Source organism: Phasianus colchicus, chromosome 3 (genome assembly GCF_987193195.1).
Source record: "Phasianus colchicus chromosome 3, bPhaCol1.hap1.1, whole genome shotgun sequence".
Taxonomy (NCBI): Eukaryota; Metazoa; Chordata; class Aves; order Galliformes; family Phasianidae; genus Phasianus; species Phasianus colchicus.
Genome location: NC_143438.1, coordinates 90,207,982 through 90,225,908, shown reverse-complemented (window position 1 = coordinate 90,225,908; position 17,927 = coordinate 90,207,982). Strand labels below are relative to the sequence as shown.

At 44.5% G+C, this 17,927-nt stretch overlaps 1 protein-coding gene across 1 annotated transcript in view; it reads left to right on the top strand.

Annotated features, from left to right (window-relative positions):
- Window positions 1-4,177: 4,177 nt before the first annotated feature.
- KCNK9 (potassium two pore domain channel subfamily K member 9) overlaps window positions 4,178-17,927 on the top strand; it is a 78,822-nt gene continuing 65,072 nt past the window's right edge. Inside the window, exon 1 of the mRNA XM_090138034.1 lies at window positions 4,178-5,247. Coding sequence (XP_089994160.1) covers window positions 4,683-5,247 — 565 coding nt within the window. The 5' untranslated portion in view covers window positions 4,178-4,682. The remainder of the gene's footprint in view (window positions 5,248-17,927) is intronic.

Here is a 17,927-nt window from a genome sequence, read left to right as displayed (position 1 = left end):
GTTGCATTTCTCCCTACTCTGCCTTTGCTGCAGAGAAAACTCAAGGTAAAATAGGTAAGTGGCTGTAACACTCTTATCTGGAATGTGTGAGACTTCTAACTCTCACTAGTTTCTTCTCAAAGGAGTAGATGAACCTACTTACCTTTTGATAAGGCACTGGAACAGACTGCTCAGGGAGGTGGTAGAGTCACTGTCCCTGGAGATGTTCAAGAAAAGTGTAGATGTGGCACCAAGAAACATGGTTTAGTGGGCATGCTGAGGATGGATCGACAGTTGGACTAGATGATCTTAGTGGCCTTTTCAAACTTTAAAGAGTCTATGACTCTATGAAACATAGAGTTAGCACAGCTCTCAGCAGCCAGCACAAACACTGTGCAACTCAGGGCTATCTTCCAACCTGCTCACTCTTTCTCAAGTTGGACTAATGAGAGAAGATGCATGTTGACACTTGGAGTTAGCCTTCCTTTTGGTGAATAATCAGGCTTACTACTTCAGTTTACAACTTCCCAGGTCTCCAGTTCTTCACAAAGACCATTTTTCCTTACTGAGAAAAAAAATGGCTAGGATCTTTTTAGCCATTTCCATCTACACTAAGGAGAGAAATCTCTAAACTCTAATCTCTCCAATACTTTCCACACCAGCTTTGAAAATAGACAATTTCTACATTCTTCATCTCTATGGTTTCCTTCTCTTTCAGTCACACTGTACAACCCTGGGTCCCAGTCTTGCACTCAGTCTGACACTAGACTTTCAGTTCCAGGGTGTGTGTGTCTCTGCCTCTCACTTGGGTGATGCCAGCACTGTCTGGCACCACAACAAAGCCTGTGGGCTGAGCCATTGATCGTCCTGTCCAACATTACTCCTTCTCCCTGAAGTTTGCCTGACTGCTCCGCTGTATATGGAATGCTTGAAGAACATTTCCAATGCTACTTGCTCGGTGGTTCAAACAGAGAGTTATGCTGAGTCTGAATGAGCAAAGACTGAGTGCTAGTCCTCAGGTAGGTGCATATTTTCTCTGCTACAAGGTCAGAAAACAAGAAGAAAATCATAAATTTCTGTAGATGTAAATGGATGTAACTCCTCTCTAAGCAACACTGAAACATGTGCAAGTATACAGAACTACAAATACTTCCTACTTTGCAGTGCCAACAAAATGCTAATGCTTGGATATTTCTCCACTAAGCACTACACCAATCTGCAGCTCGACCCCAATTGGAGGAAGGTTGCAGACCCATGGCTGTGCTTGTACTCTCCATGACTGTCATGCTATTCTGTGACCCAAAGCCCCACTGAGACCTCAGCCCTCAGCTGCCCTCAGGCTCTCCTTCGACCTCACGCTTGCCATCATTTTCCAGCTAAAGGTTAATTACTCCAGGGGACGTTTCCATCCAAGCTGTTGCCCGCAGGTTGCAGTCCTAGCCTGAGCACTATTTTTAGACCAGCTCCTTCGTTGCTATTGATCCTAGTCACCCTCTGTTAATTAGATACACACAACACACACAGCATTTGCAACTCATTTATCAATTCCATTCAGCACTTTCCTCCCCTGAGATGTAATTTGGAGCCCTCCTTGAATCATGCTATTGATCTTTCCCAGTGACTTTGCTATAGGATTCTCTGTGTTGCACACTATTTATAGATCCTTCTCCTTTTCCTGCTCTCCCTTGGGGAATCAGAAACGGGCAACGATAATCAGACTTCTATTTTTAAGAAGGAGTTGATCAAAACCACATATTTCCTCTTTTTTCCTTTTCCTTCCTTCTTTCTGTTGCTGCTATGCACAAGCTTTCTATCAGTAGGCGAAACCTTCCTGCTCCGCATGGCATTCATAATGATTTCAGTAATGCTCAGGTGACATGATCCAGACTTTGCCCTGGGTGAAATTCTGTTTGCTGAATTAATGAAACAAATCCCCACTCCTCGCTGTGTCCAAGAGGTTCGTGGAGGGCTCTGTGACCTGTTTTGGCTGCTCAGCCTGAGGTGCTGCTTTCAGAGGACTTTAGTCTCTCAAACAGAGTCGATTTGATCCATTTTGAAGAGACCACATTCCCACTGCATGCTAAAGGAAGGGTGTCCAAAGACCTTAAGCAACATGTAGTGAGATGTGTTTTAAGGATGGAGGACAACAGTTACAAGCCCTGGTGTGCTCAGATTTGAGAAAAATCTACAATGAGGCTCAAGAGAAGCCAGAACAAGTCAGCCTTTGTTGCATAAGACTGCAGAGCACAGCTCTGATACAGGAGAGGGCCTACAGTTACCATTTTAAGGTGATACCAGGAGGGACAGCCTTGCCTTGAAGCATAAACACATACCTAGGCTTCCCGTGGTGGCACCGAGTGCCGATGGTGAAGTGGGGGACCCAGAGAGATGAACAGGCTGTCAGGAGGAGCCCGAGCTGGAGGCTGTATGGTTGTATGGCTGTGGTGTTTGTTTGGGGCTGTGGTGATTGGGGTTAGGGTTAGGCATAGTTGAGTGTGTAAAGTTGCAGTGTTTGGGGCTACATTGTTTGGGGCCGTCTATGCAGAGCTGTGGTATTTCAGGCTGTGGTGGTCAGGGCTCTGTGTAGAGTTTTGGTTCTTGGGGCTGTGTGACTATAGACCTGTGGTGTTTGTGGGACTGTATGTGTTTGGATGTGGAGTTTGGGGCTTAGTGTGTATAGCAGTGGTGTTTGGGGTTGTTTGTGTCGAGTTGTGGTGCTTGGGGCTGCCTGTCTTGACCTGTGGTGTTTGAGGTTGTGTGTGTGTTATAGCTGTGATGTTTGGGGTGGTGTGTGTAGAACCGGGTGTTTGGGGCTGTAGCGTTTGGGGCTATGGTGTTTACAGCTGTGTGTAGAGCTGCAGAACTGTCATGTGTGGGGCTGTAGTGGCTAGGGCTGTGGTGCTGAACTGTGTGTGTAGAGTTGTATTGTTAGGGGGTTTGCAAGTATAGCTCTAGTGTTTAGTGTCTAGTTGGGGTTGTGGTGTTTGGGGCTGTGATGCTTTTGGGGGCTGTAATGTTTGAAGCTGTAGTGACTGGGGCTGTGTGTGCAGAGCTGTGATATCGAGAGCTGTTCTGTTACACTGGGTTGAGGTGCTCGAAGCTGTGTGTGTAAAGCTGCGTTCTTGGGGTATTTGCCTATACAGCTCTGAGGGTGCGGTGTTGAAGAAACTGCAGTGTTTGAGGCTGCGGGGCCGCGCGTGCAGATCGCTCCGTTTGTAGCCGTGCCGACTGGAGCCGAGTCTTACAACTGTGCCGCTCGGGGCTGCGGTGAGCGGCCGACGGCAGAGCCGAGGGGCGGCCCCACCTGTCCCGCCCGTAACCCTCAGCCCTCCCCGTGGGCGGCAACGGGCGGTGCGCGCTGCTCCGCTCCCGCCGCGATCCGGCCCCGCAGGAGCTCCGCACGCCCGTCCCGCCCCGCCGCCGCCACCACAGCCGCCGCCCGGCCCCGCTCGGCGGCCGAGGCGTGGCCAAGCCCGGGGGGGGCGGGAAGGAACCGCGGCGGGGGAGCCCCGCGGCCGCTCCCTGACAGGACGGCGCCGAGGGGGTTAAGCCGCTCCCCGCGGCGGGCCGAGCCGAGCTCCCGCCTCCCGTGCCGGCGGCGGAGCGCGCACACCCGCACACGCTCACACACGCGCAGGCGATGGCTGAGGGGCGCGGGCTTCATTTTCCCCGAGATGATGTCAAGAGCTTGGGAGAAGGAGGAGGAAAAGGAGGAGGACGGTTGCTCTTTTTCTTAACGGCTTTGTTCTAAAACCATCCGAAATAAAGCAGCCCCAGCCCCGAGAGCAGCCGTGAAAGTAGCCCTTTTTTTTTTTTTTTTCCCCTCTCTCTCCCTCCACCCCCCCTTTTTTTTTTCCTTTTTCTTTTTTTTTTTTTCCTCCGGCTTTGTGAGCTTTGAGCCCCCCTCCCCACGCCGCTCTCTCTCCCCGGGGGAAGGCTCCGGCTTTTTCCGCTCCGCCCGCCCCTCCGCTTCCCGCCCGGGGCAGGTGCTCCGCGGCTGCCGGCCGCCTCCTCGCCGCGCTCCCGCCTCCCTTCGCCCGCCCGGCGGCCGGGGCGGCTCCGCGCCGCTCCTCCCGGCTCCTGCGGGGCGCTGGCTGCCCGCCGCCAGGGCCACGCCGCCGGCCCGCCGCCCCCTCCTCCCGCCGGAGCGGCGGCTCGGCCCGGTTCGCCCGGGGATGCTGCCCTCAACTCCCCGCCCGCCGCCTGACACCGCCGCCGCCGCCGCCGCCGCCGCCGCCCTCTCCGCACCGGACGCCGCTCCGCTGCTCCCTCCGCGGCCACCTGCAGCAAGCCGGCTTCCCGCTCTGCGCCTCGCGCCGCGGCGGAAGGAATAAAGAGCTCAGCCCGTCCCGACCTGCCCGGCCGGCACTCCTTCAGGCCGGGGCGGGCCGGGCCCCGCCGGCTGTCCCCGACGGCGGTCGCTTCTCCTCGTCCCCTGCGCGGTTCCACGCGGATGGACGCGCTGCCGCCGCTCGTTTCCCCCCGGCCGCGCCGCGCCGCCGCCTGAAGAAAACTTGGGACGGGGACGGCCCCGCCCGGGCTGCGGGGGACCCTTCCCCGCTCCAAGTTCGCGGGGGGACCCACCCGCCTGCCACAGGACTCCGGGCCGGGACCGCCGCTCAGCGCTCCCTTCCCTCGGCGAGAGCTCGGCGGGGACCCCCTGCCCCTGGCCTCGGTGCTGGGGAGGAGCGGGGGTGCCCTGGATGGCCCTGCGCACTGGGACGGCTTGGTTTGGGCAGGTCTTGCGCAGAGTTTCCCGGCTTCAAGGCACCTGGTCCCGGCGCTCCAGCAGCCTCCTGTGCCTCTCCTCTTCCCAGGAGCCCGAGCAGGCGGGCGGGGAGCGGCCGCCGCCGCAGCACAAGCTGCCCCGGAGCAGCCGCCAGCCCCCCCGGCAGCTGCCCCCCTGCTGCGGCTGCTGCGGCCTGTCGGATCCCCGGGCGGCCAGGGGGGGACATGGTCCCCTCACTCGCCCCTTGCTGGCGGCCATGAAGAGGCAGAACGTGCGGACCCTGTCCCTCATCATCTGCACGTTCACTTACCTGCTGGTCGGGGCTGCCGTCTTTGATGCCCTGGAGTCCGACAACGAGATGCGGGAGGAGGAGAAACTCAAAGCCGAGGAGATCCGGCTCAAAGGAAAGTACAACATCACCAGCGAGGACTACCGGCAGCTGGAGTTGGTGATCATGCAGTCCGAGCCACACCGGGCTGGTGTCCAGTGGAAATTCGCCGGTTCCTTCTACTTTGCCATCACGGTCATCACGACCATTGGTGAGTGTCTCAATTTGGGGAGGGGGCAAAAGCTCTTCCAGATTGGAAAAGGGGCAGGGGCGCTGTGGCATGCAACGGGTTAAGTGGTGGATGAGTTTTTTGGCTTCCCTCCTGTCTTATGCAATTCGTGGCTCTCCATGGACAACTTGTTGGACTTGGATTTATCCCGCATCCCTTCCTGTGATAATGGAGCCTGGGTGTCACCTGGGTGGGATGGTGGCTACTTGGTGGCTATTGCCAACCTGTGGCATGGGTAGTGAAGAGAAAGAGGGAAGAGGTGTGATGACACTCTCGAGAGGGGGGTCACATTCTCTGGATGAGGCTCTTTGGGGGTTCCCTGCAGGAAGAATGAGACCCTGTCATCATGCTCCTCCTGGGATGTACATGCACCTTCACTTAAGAGATGCAGAGAAATCTTAAGCATAAGGCAGGTGGTTGAGTATGAAAATGATGAAGACATGGGAACTGACTAAGCTGGGAAACCTCTGGATGTAGCTGTGGCTAAGGGCAGCCCTACTTTGCCAAACTTTGTCTTGGCATTGTCAGCAGGGGTTCCCACAGCTGTTTTCCCATTGCTGGGCCTGTCCTGGGCATTCCTAAATGCGTTCCTGAAGTTTTCTTTGCAGTTGGAGTGTCAACAGGTCACAGAGTGCATCTCCTCTTTGCGGGCATACAGCTCAGAGGAACGATGTGTTCTCTGTCACATCTACATTGCCAGATTTCCCTCGTGTGCCATTTCCCAGGACAATAGAGTGGACACAGCCACAGGCTGTCATTTTGTACTTCTCTGCTTCCTTCAGCTGAAACGGGGCATTTTGCATAAAGTTTGCTTCCCTGTTATAAAAATAACTACCATGATAACCGGAGGTTGCAGCATGCACGCAGAACTGTGCTACAACTCTGACTTTGGCTTGATTAGCAGGTGTGTTCTTCCTTATTTTGCATTCAGGGTGGATTTACTAAGACAGTTGACCTGTCCTTCTCCCAGCACTTGTAGATGCTCCCCTCTAACATCTGGGGAGCTCTGAAAGACCCTTCATGCGCAGTGGCTGTTTGGTAGCACAGAGAGCAGGACACAAAAGACTCGCTTCCTTACTAAGATAGAACGACTCAGTCTTTTTTTTTTTACCACTTAGGGCTTGTTACAGCCAATTTCCATGTTGCCACCTGAAGCTCCTGGTGATTTTTGGCAGAATATGCCATCCACCATACTTTGAGCTGCATTTACTTAAATTTGCACCTGATTGTCTTATATGTGTTGCATTGAAATTTTCCTTTGAAAAACTCTGGCAACATGAAGCCTATTTGTCCTAACAAATATTAGATTTTAAACAGCAATCTCCTTTTTCTGATATTATATATATATATAATAAGCATATATTAATTATCAGATGGCTTGGATTTCTCCTACTCATTACAATATCAGAGTTCTCTTACCTCCTTTACTTACGGATACTCTTTTCCTTGATTTGTGTCTTGTCATTTATTTGTGCTAAGTGAACACAGGACTGTCGTGCCCTGGATTACAGCAAGGCTTCCACACACATGCCTCTATACTCATAGTGCTCTGTACTCTTGCCTAAGTGGTGGCTGCAGTACTTTGTGTTCTTAAGCTTTGTTGGTAAGAAGCAGAAAAGGCTTTTTTAACAGTAGTTTGCTGTTTTGACCATATTTTACCTGGAAACAAGTGCAACTTGCTTGGAGCTCATGACATTCTCTCATGCAAAGAGGTGAGATTCATTTAGAAAGCTCAGAGCACATCATTGTGCAGAGGACAGTGTACATTTTTGTAGGCAGAGGCACTTTGAGATGTCAGAATTGTTTAAGTTTTACATGTGTATAGCAACGGGGAGCCACTGGGAGGGAGGGTGAAAATAAAGAATGGTGGAGAAAGACAGACATTGTTTGATGATTGTTCATTTGGGAAGCTCTGCTCCAGGAGGATATGTGTTCTGTCTTTGGAAAGTTTATTAATAGTTACTATCTTCATTTTGCCAAGTGTCTTTCTGTTTTGTGTATCTCTTCGTACTGAAGTAGTTTTGGAGTGTTGTGGGATCTGTTTGTTGTCTGTGTAAGTTAGCATGGAAGATTTTTCTTTATTTTTTAATTTTATCCTAAAAGAATTTGTTTCACAGGGGGACAGTACAACTTCATATATTACAATTCTCAGGAAAATAAGAAAATACTTTTTCTCTGTGTTTCCAGCATTGGACAGTTATCTTAGATGTTCATCTTAATCTTTTGTGATGGCTCCTATTTTTAGTCTGTGTGTACGCTCTCATATACATTTCCTTCTCCCTCTGAAACCTTCAAGAAGCACATGCAGCGTATGCATTAGAGAATGTGCTGTAGTCAGTAAGTACTCATGTAAAGTGCCCCTAAATAACCATCTCAGACTGACTGTTGAAGCAGAGTGAGTAAAAACAATCGTTGCATATTCCAGAGTAGTAAATCTGTCCCTACAAACTTCTCTTCTGAGAAGTGCAAGAGGAATCAATGGAACCACATAGTCTACCAATATGCATATAATAACAGACTAATTTATGTCTAACTTAATTATGTTCCTTATATCACCGTGCTAGCAACGTATGCGATTACCTCTTTACCGTGTTGATTTAAACTGCGTAGCTTTAATTAAATCAAAGGCGATCCTCTCTATTCGCTGACACCACCAAGCCGCGATCTGCGTTCGCCGCGGGACGTGGTGCTGAAGGGACAGCTCCGGCAGGCTCCGCGCCGCCGGGTCCGGCCGCCCTGCTGGGCAGCCTCCGCCTTGAGTAAGGCTGCGGGGCTTGGTGAGGCTCCGAGTCTTGCCTCCCCGGAGAGCACTGCATTAAGGACCTGTTTGAGTTGAAGTACAGAAAACTCAAAGCCTCCCGTGTGAGGCAGAGAGCTTTGATCAGCTCTTCTCAACATTTCCTCAAATCTTTTGCATTTTGCTTTTTATTAAGGGATGGTGGGGAGTTGTTGCTCACTTGTCATGAATACTAAACAAGAGGGATTTGATCAAGTAAACAGAAGCAGGGTATTCTTCCACCTGTGACAGTGTTTTTTTCCTACTCCCCAGGTGCAACATTGTTGTGGTTTTTTTTTTCTATTTTTTTTTAACACAACTGCGGGTGCTACAATATTTGATGACTCTGCTCTTGAAATCCAGTATCAGAAGAGAAATATCGTGCAAAGTTTGGATCATGTTTGAATTCTATTCTGAGAAAGTTTTTAGGTGATCAAATGAACTAATAAGCTGTTCTTGACTCTCACCAGTTGCTGAGTTTATTTCAGGATTGTAACCACTTTGGAGTTAGTATAATTTCCTATCCGTTTACAATTACACAGCCAAAATGATGACAGAAAGTGAATTAAGCCAGTTCTCCATCCTCCTATTTAACTTTTGTGAGATGCGCTGTAGATTTTCACAGTGAGTTAATCAAGAAGCTGGATACAGTGAATGAAAACACCAACTTTTGAAACTAGAAAGTAGTTCCTAGGATTTCTACTAAGTTTTTATGCCCTTTTCTACAGGTTTATCTGTGGCTAAACTGATTCCATGTAAGAAGATGTTGACACTGTCAAAATGTGTTGGTATGAGTATTGCTCTATGATTTTGGCCTTAAAGAGTGATAGTCATACTTGATTTAACACCACCGAGCTCTAGTAAACAGTGAATATTTCTGGAGGCTTGTGTAGAATATAAAGAACTGAAAGCTGTTTATGTCACCCTAAGATGAACTGAAACAACAAACAGATTGAGGATTTTAATTTATTTTTTTCCTGAGAAGTTACTGTAAGTAGAGCAAAATTGAAACAGTGTGTGCAGTGAATTGCTTAGTCTCTTTTTCTAGCTTTTAGGTCTTTGTTTTGAGTCTTAAAGTTGCTATAAACAGTTGCTGAATGTTCCTGGTGAGCAGAGACAAAATAGTTTTGTAGAATATGGTGCAAAATCTGCAGTGATGAGTGGAATAACCACCTACTGACAGCAGTTTGGCTACTGATATCTAAAGGTTTGGGAAGGGGATGGCTTACTTCAGGCAGATGGTGGCCTGACAGCCAGCTTGAACCTGCATTAATGGACTAAGCAAGCACATGCTTATATCCATGTCAGGCTAGTTACTTTTGTTGCTCATCCTTTCTCTTCATCACTTTACCTTTCTGTAAAATGGGTATAAAATACTCACCAAGATGATAATGTTGCATTTTTTTTCTAATTTGGGGTAGAAAAGGTTGTGTTTTTACATGTGAATTATTTTGTCAGTATTTCTCTTTCCATAAGGCCAGCCTCCACTAAATGGAGTCATTTCTGATATTTCTATAGCCAGTAATATTTAAATGCATTCCAATGAAAAACTTTGAGTAGAGAGTAGTGTCAGATGGATAATTTGATATGGAAATAAAGAAAAGAAAGGAAGAAAACAAGATAGCAGGGGAAAGACAGAGAACAAATACATTAATGCTTTTTTTCAGTTACCTGCTGCATTTGTGAGTTACCAGGAACCTGAAGATCATAGCTCATTTAAAAAATCAAATCAAAACAAATGAACAAACAAAAAACACCCCAAACAACCAAGACAGAGTGGCTTGAAGTCACTCTGTTATTAATAAGCTCAGGTGAAAGTAGAGAGTAAGGTTTTCTGGTGACATGAATGCTTGTAGATCCGCTAAAGTAAGGAATCTATTCTGATTTATCCCATCTGAAGCATCAGTGGAGAATACTGGATGATCAGAATTTGTAAGACTTGCTTGTGGCAAAGGGGTGTCAGCTTCCATGAGCCATTTTCTAGAGTTTGCTCTCCTCCAAAACTAAGATATTCTGCAATATCTTTTCATACTTTATTCTTGTCTCATAGAGGATTAACAAAAAAAAGATTATCCAAATAATATTCTACTAAGACAGAAGGGACTTTGTATACCTCCTTTGCTCACATGCTCACAGAAACAGTTTTTGAGTTCTTGAAAACTGGTTTTGCAATGATACCTGACATTCCTGACAGAGGGACTTTAGCAAAAGCTTTTTAAAAATGGCTGATAAGGAAGCTCAGACTGATGCTGAACTGCACCTACCCGCTGTATGGTTTATTGACAGGGCGAATATCCAGTAAAAGTTTGGAAACATTTCTGGGAAAGCATCGAGAAACCTCTAGTCACTCTACTTTGTGATGATGTCAGGAGATTTCCTTGGCATCCCCAGTCTTGAGAAGCTGGCATTTTGTATTCTTTTAGAATTTGGTGCCCCCTATTTTCTTTCTGACTATCCTTCACTTCTTTAACTGAAGCAAGCGAGATTTAAATTAGGCACTAGCACACTCTTTCTGGTTGTCAGGGTAGTTGTGTGCAGGAGGAGATTGCCTAAGGAGGCCGTGGAATCTCCATCATCGGATGGTTTTAAACAGAGTTTAGACAAACATCTGTCAGGAATGGTTAAATTACAGCTGCTTTTGCCCTTGGGGAAGATGATGGAGTAGCTGACCTCTTCGAGTCTTTATCAGCCTTATGTTCAGCAATTTTCTTTTGCTATGTCTCAATCTCTTAATAGTTTGTACATTGTTTGGTTTTTCTTGAGAAAGAAAACCAAAAATATTTTCATTCTGTTTTCACCATAATGTGGTCTTCTCTTATTCAGTATTTTTCTGTTCAATGAAATCATTTGTGTGCCTTTGTAGGTGTCACCATAGAAATGTCTGTTTGCCCACTGATAAGGTGGTAAGTTAGAGGTGTCAGTGAGTCTTTTGGGGTAGTAATTAGCTGAAAAAAAGTGATTCCCCCTGATACAGATAGCAAACATATGTAGGGCAATAACTGGGAGGGAGAGGAGGTGTTCTAGACTAAGGATATTGGATTAAGTTTGTCTGCTAGCTATTGGCTTGTTTCCACTAGAAAGTGGAACTCCTTTGTTTTCTGTGGCAACAGCAGCAAAACTGTGAGACTTGAATTAAAGGAAAATTGATTAATGGAGAGCTTTCAGTTTGGGCAACGTGTTTTGGGACCGACCCTACTGGTCTGGCTAAAGCGAGAGCCAGAGCGCTGTCATCTTCTCTTGCAGGCAGTCTGAGCTGAGGTGCTTAGTTCCTTCAGTGCCGGAGCATATTCTTTCATGAATGCTGAAAGTGATGCTTGTGGCTTCAAACTGGAGTTACACAGCACTTTATATTCAGAATGCTGTTCTGACATTAGGTGATTCATCTTCAAAACACCTCTGTAAAAATTATCCTCAATTTAGAGACAAGAAGATAAAATGTCTTTCTGAAGATTCAGGTTAGGAACTATTTCTAATTGCCTAGCAGCTCACTTCTTTGTCTTTCAGACCATGTGGTAGTTTATAACCAGATTAAACAGCTGAGGGGAACCAAAGGCACAGATTCATAATGAATTCCAGGTGACATTAGCAGACATGCAATGACAAAAGAACCTAGAGTTTTCATATATTAAGGAACATTTACAATTCTGGCTCTTTTTGAAAGACCTTTTAGGGTTTTTAGTTACCTGGTTCCAGTGGATTTTTCCTGAGAATCCTTGACTGGATTTGGATAATGGCTACATGAAATATCCTTTGTAACAGATGCTAGCAAGGACAGTTGCTGATGATGCAGAACTAATCTGTAAGAGACCTTGCTGCTTCTAAGTTGAGCTACAGCTTACTGTGAACTTAGAGCAGATGTTTGCTGTGTGTAGCAGGCACGTTCATCTCTTTCATTTGTGGAATTTTTTGAATGAAGCCATGGACTAATTCAGAAATTCCACACATGTACATTAGTTTAATGCTAATTAATTTTAAATCATTCATAGAATCATAGAATCCTTAGAGTTGGAAGGGACCTTTTAAGGCCATCTAGTCCAACTCCCCTGCAGTGAACATGCACAGCTAAATCAGATTGCCCAGGGCTTGATCCAGCCATACCTTCAAAGTCTCCAGGGACATCAACCACATCTCTAGGCAACCTGTTCCAGTGCTTCACTGCCTTCATTGCTTTCTGTGGATAGAATCAATGGGATATACTGACTCTGAGCTAGAAAGTGTGGAGCCTTCCCACAGTCTACCTGTGTTCTCCTAAATCTCTACGACTTGACTGGCTACAACTAATGTTGATGTTGACCATGTAGCTATGGCAGTTTTTTTTTTTATTAGAGCCACATTAGGGAATCTGTGGGTTAGGGAATTGTGGCCAAAAAAAAAAAAAAACACCCCCCCAAAAAAAAAAAACCAACCAAAAACCAACCAAAGAAAAAGAAAATAATACATGATCCAAAGTCTGCTGTAAATAATGAAGAGGCTGTTTCAACTCACAGTTGATTTGGATCAGGCTATTATTTGACATGACTTCTACAGTGCAAGGAGATATATTCTGTAGCAAACCAATTTCCCAAAAAATATTTTTAATAAAAATATTCAGATTTATCTTTTAATAATGAAGCAAGCAGAGTTAGTGAAATTTTTTGTGAAATCTGAATTTCAAATTGTTGAATTCAACATTTATACTGGTTTCTACTTTTCTTAATTGAAAGTGGAAGGCTCATGTATATACTTACTAAATATCTTAACGTACAGCAACAAAAATCTTGACAAATGCTGATGTGTTTTTATTCTTTTAATCTGTTTTGGTGGTGATTTTTTTTTTTTTAATTTTGCTTTCATTGCAGCCTGACAATCTCTTCTGATCCACTGAGACATTTTTTTGTTTCTTTTTGGTAGTGCAACACATGCTTTCGTTTCAGGGGAAAAATCTTCCGATTTCTTTTCATTGTTACTAATTTTTTTTTGTTTCGGAGTTAACTGACCATTTTTTATTGTATTGCCAGTTGCTGCAAGGGGTACATGCAGTAGTCAGTTGGTTAAAGCGTTCAGTATCCTTTTTAACTGTTTTCAATAGTGAGATATTTGGGCATATCAGTGAAAGACATATCTCTATTAAGAACTGATGTATTTCTTACTTGTTAGGATGTTTAGCTGGGAATAGTCTGTATTGTCTTTCCAACTAGCTGCACCAGCAAGAAGAACTTCAGAGAAAGGCAGGCAAATATTGGGGTTAAAAGGTATCTTGATGGGAAGTTGATTGTCTACTTGTTCTCCTGTTGCAGAAAAGGATTGCTCCATTTGCTAACTGTGAGATGTCTCTGACAGGAAAATTTCACAGGGAGCTTTAGGACACAGACTGATGAATGAAACCTACAGCAGCTCTATGTAATTGTATAGTGCAAGAGATCAGCTGCAAGGAAATGTTTGTAGACTCTTAATTTAGGGATATTCTTAACATACTGAAGGGAGGTAGAAATAAAAGAAAGCTACGCCCCAGGCGATTGGCACTGTCATCAGTATCCAATATATATTATCATTAACTCCTAATGGAGATGTTTGGGTGCAGATGGGGTATTTTATTTCTTCCACCACCTTTTCTTTTGTTTTCCCATTGTGAGGATGTACTCCTACAATGTTTAAATCATCAGTCATTGCTGTAGGTACTGTATTAGAAATTAATCACTATAACAAACCAATGACCACCAAGAAGTTTGAGTTTTCACTTTGCTGCATCTGGGACTTTTCAGGACCAGACCCAGTAGGAAAAAACATCAAATACTCTTGTTTCAGAGGTCTAGACCTCTACTGAATTAATAAACAGTTCGTGTTTGCTGCTAACTGTTCTGACTATATGGTGAAACAAGCTGGGCTCCACTGAGTAAAAATAGTGTTATTGACAGCAGTAATTTTAAAAAATCTGAAGTGTGGTACATACGTTGACTCTGCTCTGGAAGCTTAGGGGACCTGCAATAAAATGAACTCCAGGAACAGGAGCCACATGGAACCTTAACTATAAGTTTCTGTGTGATAGCTATATTGTGTAACGTACTGTATCTGAAATGCTTTTAAACTCTTGAGGTAGTAAAGGTGATCGATTATAATCTTGCATCAGAGAAGGACATAGTACCTGCAGAAGTGACTCAAAGTCTCAGTGCTCCTCCATAGTTATTCTGGTCTTTGGGAACTTTTTGGGTTTTCAGAGGTAGACCAGAAGTTGTAGAAAAGTACCTTTCATGCTAAAAACACCAGTATTTTCTTCTGAGGACTAGAAATAATAGAAGGATGTCATTTCATTATTTTCCAGATTTGTTACAGGCTGTCAAAAAATCTGAATTGCTGTAGAATCCTAAGGAGAAAAACAGCATGAAGGTTTGGTAAGCAGCATTTGAGAAGTGAGAGGCGGCTGTCCCAGCATTTAAAGACATTTATTCACCATCAGTCCAACATGTCCTCTGTAGAAGGACCTGATCTACTATTTGTTTGCTGCTGGACACCAAACAGGAGCTATACTTATAGTCTTTTCTGCAGTATTATTTATTTGTTTTAGAAATATGATAAATGCTAGACAACTGACAGTTAGAACAGTGATAGTAGTCTGTGCCATTGGAAGCACCTGGAAATCCCACAGATTTTACCTGAATTCTTTAGTTGACCTTTCAACTGATATATTAAGAATTCAGTGATGTTCTCAAGCTCTCACCTTCAGAGTTTCTCCCTTCCTTCTCTGTTTAATGTGTCAATGAATCTCAAGAAGAGGATGGATGTGATAGTTATTTGGTCTGTGCTGATGCTCTGTCAGATTTTACATTATTTTTTGGTATTTTTGCCTGACAAACAAATGAGCATTCAGTCTTTTGGCAGCAAAGGCTTAAGCTCATGATTTGCTCTTAAAACACATCCTGCCTAGTAGTAAAAAGCCTGTTATTTAAAGGGCACTTTTCAAAACAATTAGGGCTTTAGGAGCAATGTGTTTGCCTTAATGAGTGCACTCTGCCAGTCAGAGCAAGCAACAGAAGCTGATACCTACTCATGTAGGCCAACAGAAACAAATTAGCGATGTTACAAGTCAGTTTGTGAATGTACTGCGCATCCAGCAGGTTTGTTTTCATGTGTGAGAAGCACTTGCTAGGTTTCAGAATGACTTTGTTTTTCTTTTCTTCCCAAATATCCACCACCAATTATATTTTATATTCATTTAGAAGCCTTTGTACCACTCCTGTCCGTGTGATAGCTTAATCTCCATGGGTTGTATTCAGCTCTGGCTTAACTTGTTGGACTGGCACCAGAGATAATTTTCCATAAAGCCTCAGTCTTCCTACACAGCTTTTGTTGTATGAAGTTTGTTATCAGTGGATAGGCACAATGTGGATAGGCTGGCTGCTGGCACTTTAGTATTTATTTGGTGATAATTTTTTGAATCTTGGGTGGTTCACTTCTGTATCACAGCTTCCAAAGCAGGGGAATGTTAATATTTTATGGTGTGGATTTTTTCTTTTATTCCAATTGTTTTTTCTTTTCTCAAGATGATCTGTAGCAAAGGCTGATTGGAGATACTGAAGAGGTAGAAGGATTGGATGCAAGCTTAATTTTGAGTATTTAGCAGGAAATGTCACAAATGAAATTTCTGGCATTTGAATATTTGAGGTCCTGATTTGGATGACTTGTAGAAACCTAACTTGTGGGTTGGGTGCTGACTAGTTAAAAATATTTGTCTGATCTCTTTGGAAAAAATCCTGCCTGGGGAGTTTTTAATATCCAACGAAAGCCCCAGTTTGTTCCTGAAGAGCTTAACTTTGATACAGTGAATAAGAGAAACGGCTAAACACAGCAAAGAAGAGTTAGAGTAGCCACAGAGGAAAGATCTTTTTAGTCATGATACCAGTGAAACACAACTATATTGCCTGGGGAAGGTGTGCTCTTCTTTGTTAAGCCTTGAAGAACAGGATAGACAAGCATCTGTCAAGAATGACCTATGCATACCGTCCTACCTCGCGGCAAGTTATGGACTCATCTCCTCCTGCCTTATTTTTTATGGTTCTGTACACACACAGGCTGTTTGAAGTTTGTCTTGGATCTTGCTTGGTATCTATGTAAGTTTATCATGTCCTTCTTTGCTGAAGGTTTCTGCTTCCCTGAGGGATTATTAGTGCATCCTACCATTTTGTCTCCAGCTGAATGTCTAGATAAGAATCAGACTTTTCTCTTAGCAGCAACTGCTCACTGTCAGCAGCGTCGCCAGTTTTTTTATGGCTACTGTTTGAACGGCTCTACCAGTGGCTGTTGTAGGGAAAAGCAAACACACTGCCAATCTCTAAAAAAGCAACACGAGAAAACATGGGGAGTTAATGCTCAATCAGCCTAAATTTGATACTCAGAAGTATATTTGACTAAGCAGTTAAACAATCAGTGTGAGAGTACCTGGGGGATAGCAAAGGACAAGTTGAAGCCAACACAGATTTTTCTTGAGTAACTCATGTCAGACTTTTCTGTTCATTTTTGTTGTTGTTTGTTTGTTTTTCTTTTTTTTTTTTTTTTTAGTGGAATAGCTGGCTTAGTTGATATTGGGGAAGCGGTATTTATTGACTTTTATTGAATATGCTGTTATAAACATTGCAGAAAAACATAGGCAGGATTGAGTTAGTAGAGGAGGGTGCAAGGTCTGGAAGCACACATGCTGTAAACTAGAGGTTGCACTGCATCTGCATTTATCCCATCTGTGACAAAAGAATACTCTATGCAGGTGTATGTAAATTGGACAGAAAATACAAACTGGGTTGGCCTGTGCTAAATCTACAACTGGATAACTTCAAAACAGGAGTTAAAAAAATGCTTAAATCTTTATTGTAGTTTTCTGTCAGGTTGGATGGCCATAATATGTACAGGGGTCTTACAAGGGTTTGTCTTGTGGCTGATACTATTCAATTTTCTCATTAATGGCTTGACTAGTAGAACAGAGAGAACACATATTATTAATTGTAAGGGGGGGTCGCTAGCACTCTGGCGGGCAGAAGCAGAATACAAAATGATTTTGATAAATTGGAAAATGGTCTGAAATCAATTTGATGAAATTCAATAAAGACAAGTGCAAAGTACTACACTGCAGAAGGAAAAATCAAATACATCCAAAGAAAAATGATGTAAACTGACTAAATGCAAGTACCGCAACCAAAACATGGTAATGAAGTGGATTGCAGTCTAAATATGGCTCTGCAGTGAAAGATGTTCAAAATAGGCAAGTATTGGATGTAAGTCACAGAAAGCAGTTATTCTGTTTTCTTGGTATTTGTAAGACTTCAGCTTGAAAATTGGGGCCAGTTTTGGGTGGACAATTTTTTGAGAAAGGAACAGAAAAATCGAAGTGTCAGAGAGAGAAGCAAAATGCTGAGATAAAATGACCTAGCTTTCGTATGAAGTTGTTGTGGTTTAACCCAGCAGGCAGCTAAGCAGCATACAACCATTTGCTCATTCCCATCACCCTTCCCCAGTGGGATGAGAGAGGACTGGAAACAAAATAGAACTTGTGGGTAGAGAAGAAACTATTTATTAAGGCAGAAAAGGGAAACAGAAACAAAAATGCGACGTAAGCTATATATAACATATCTGTATATCTCTCTACATCTCTATATCCACATTTCAGTTACTCACCACCTGCTGGCTGATGCCCAGCTAACAGTTCAACTGCTCTCTGATGGACGCCCCGCTAACAGCACTATGTCTCATCAGCTGCCAACTGATGCCCTGCCAATCCCTGAGCACTGGCCCACCTGTGGCTACCTCTGCACAGCTTTATAGCCTTCCACATCACGTCACATGCTATGGAGTAATGCCTTGTCTAATTCGGGCTACCTGTCCTGGCTTTGTCCCTGCTGCCATTCCGTAATGGTGGTGGCTC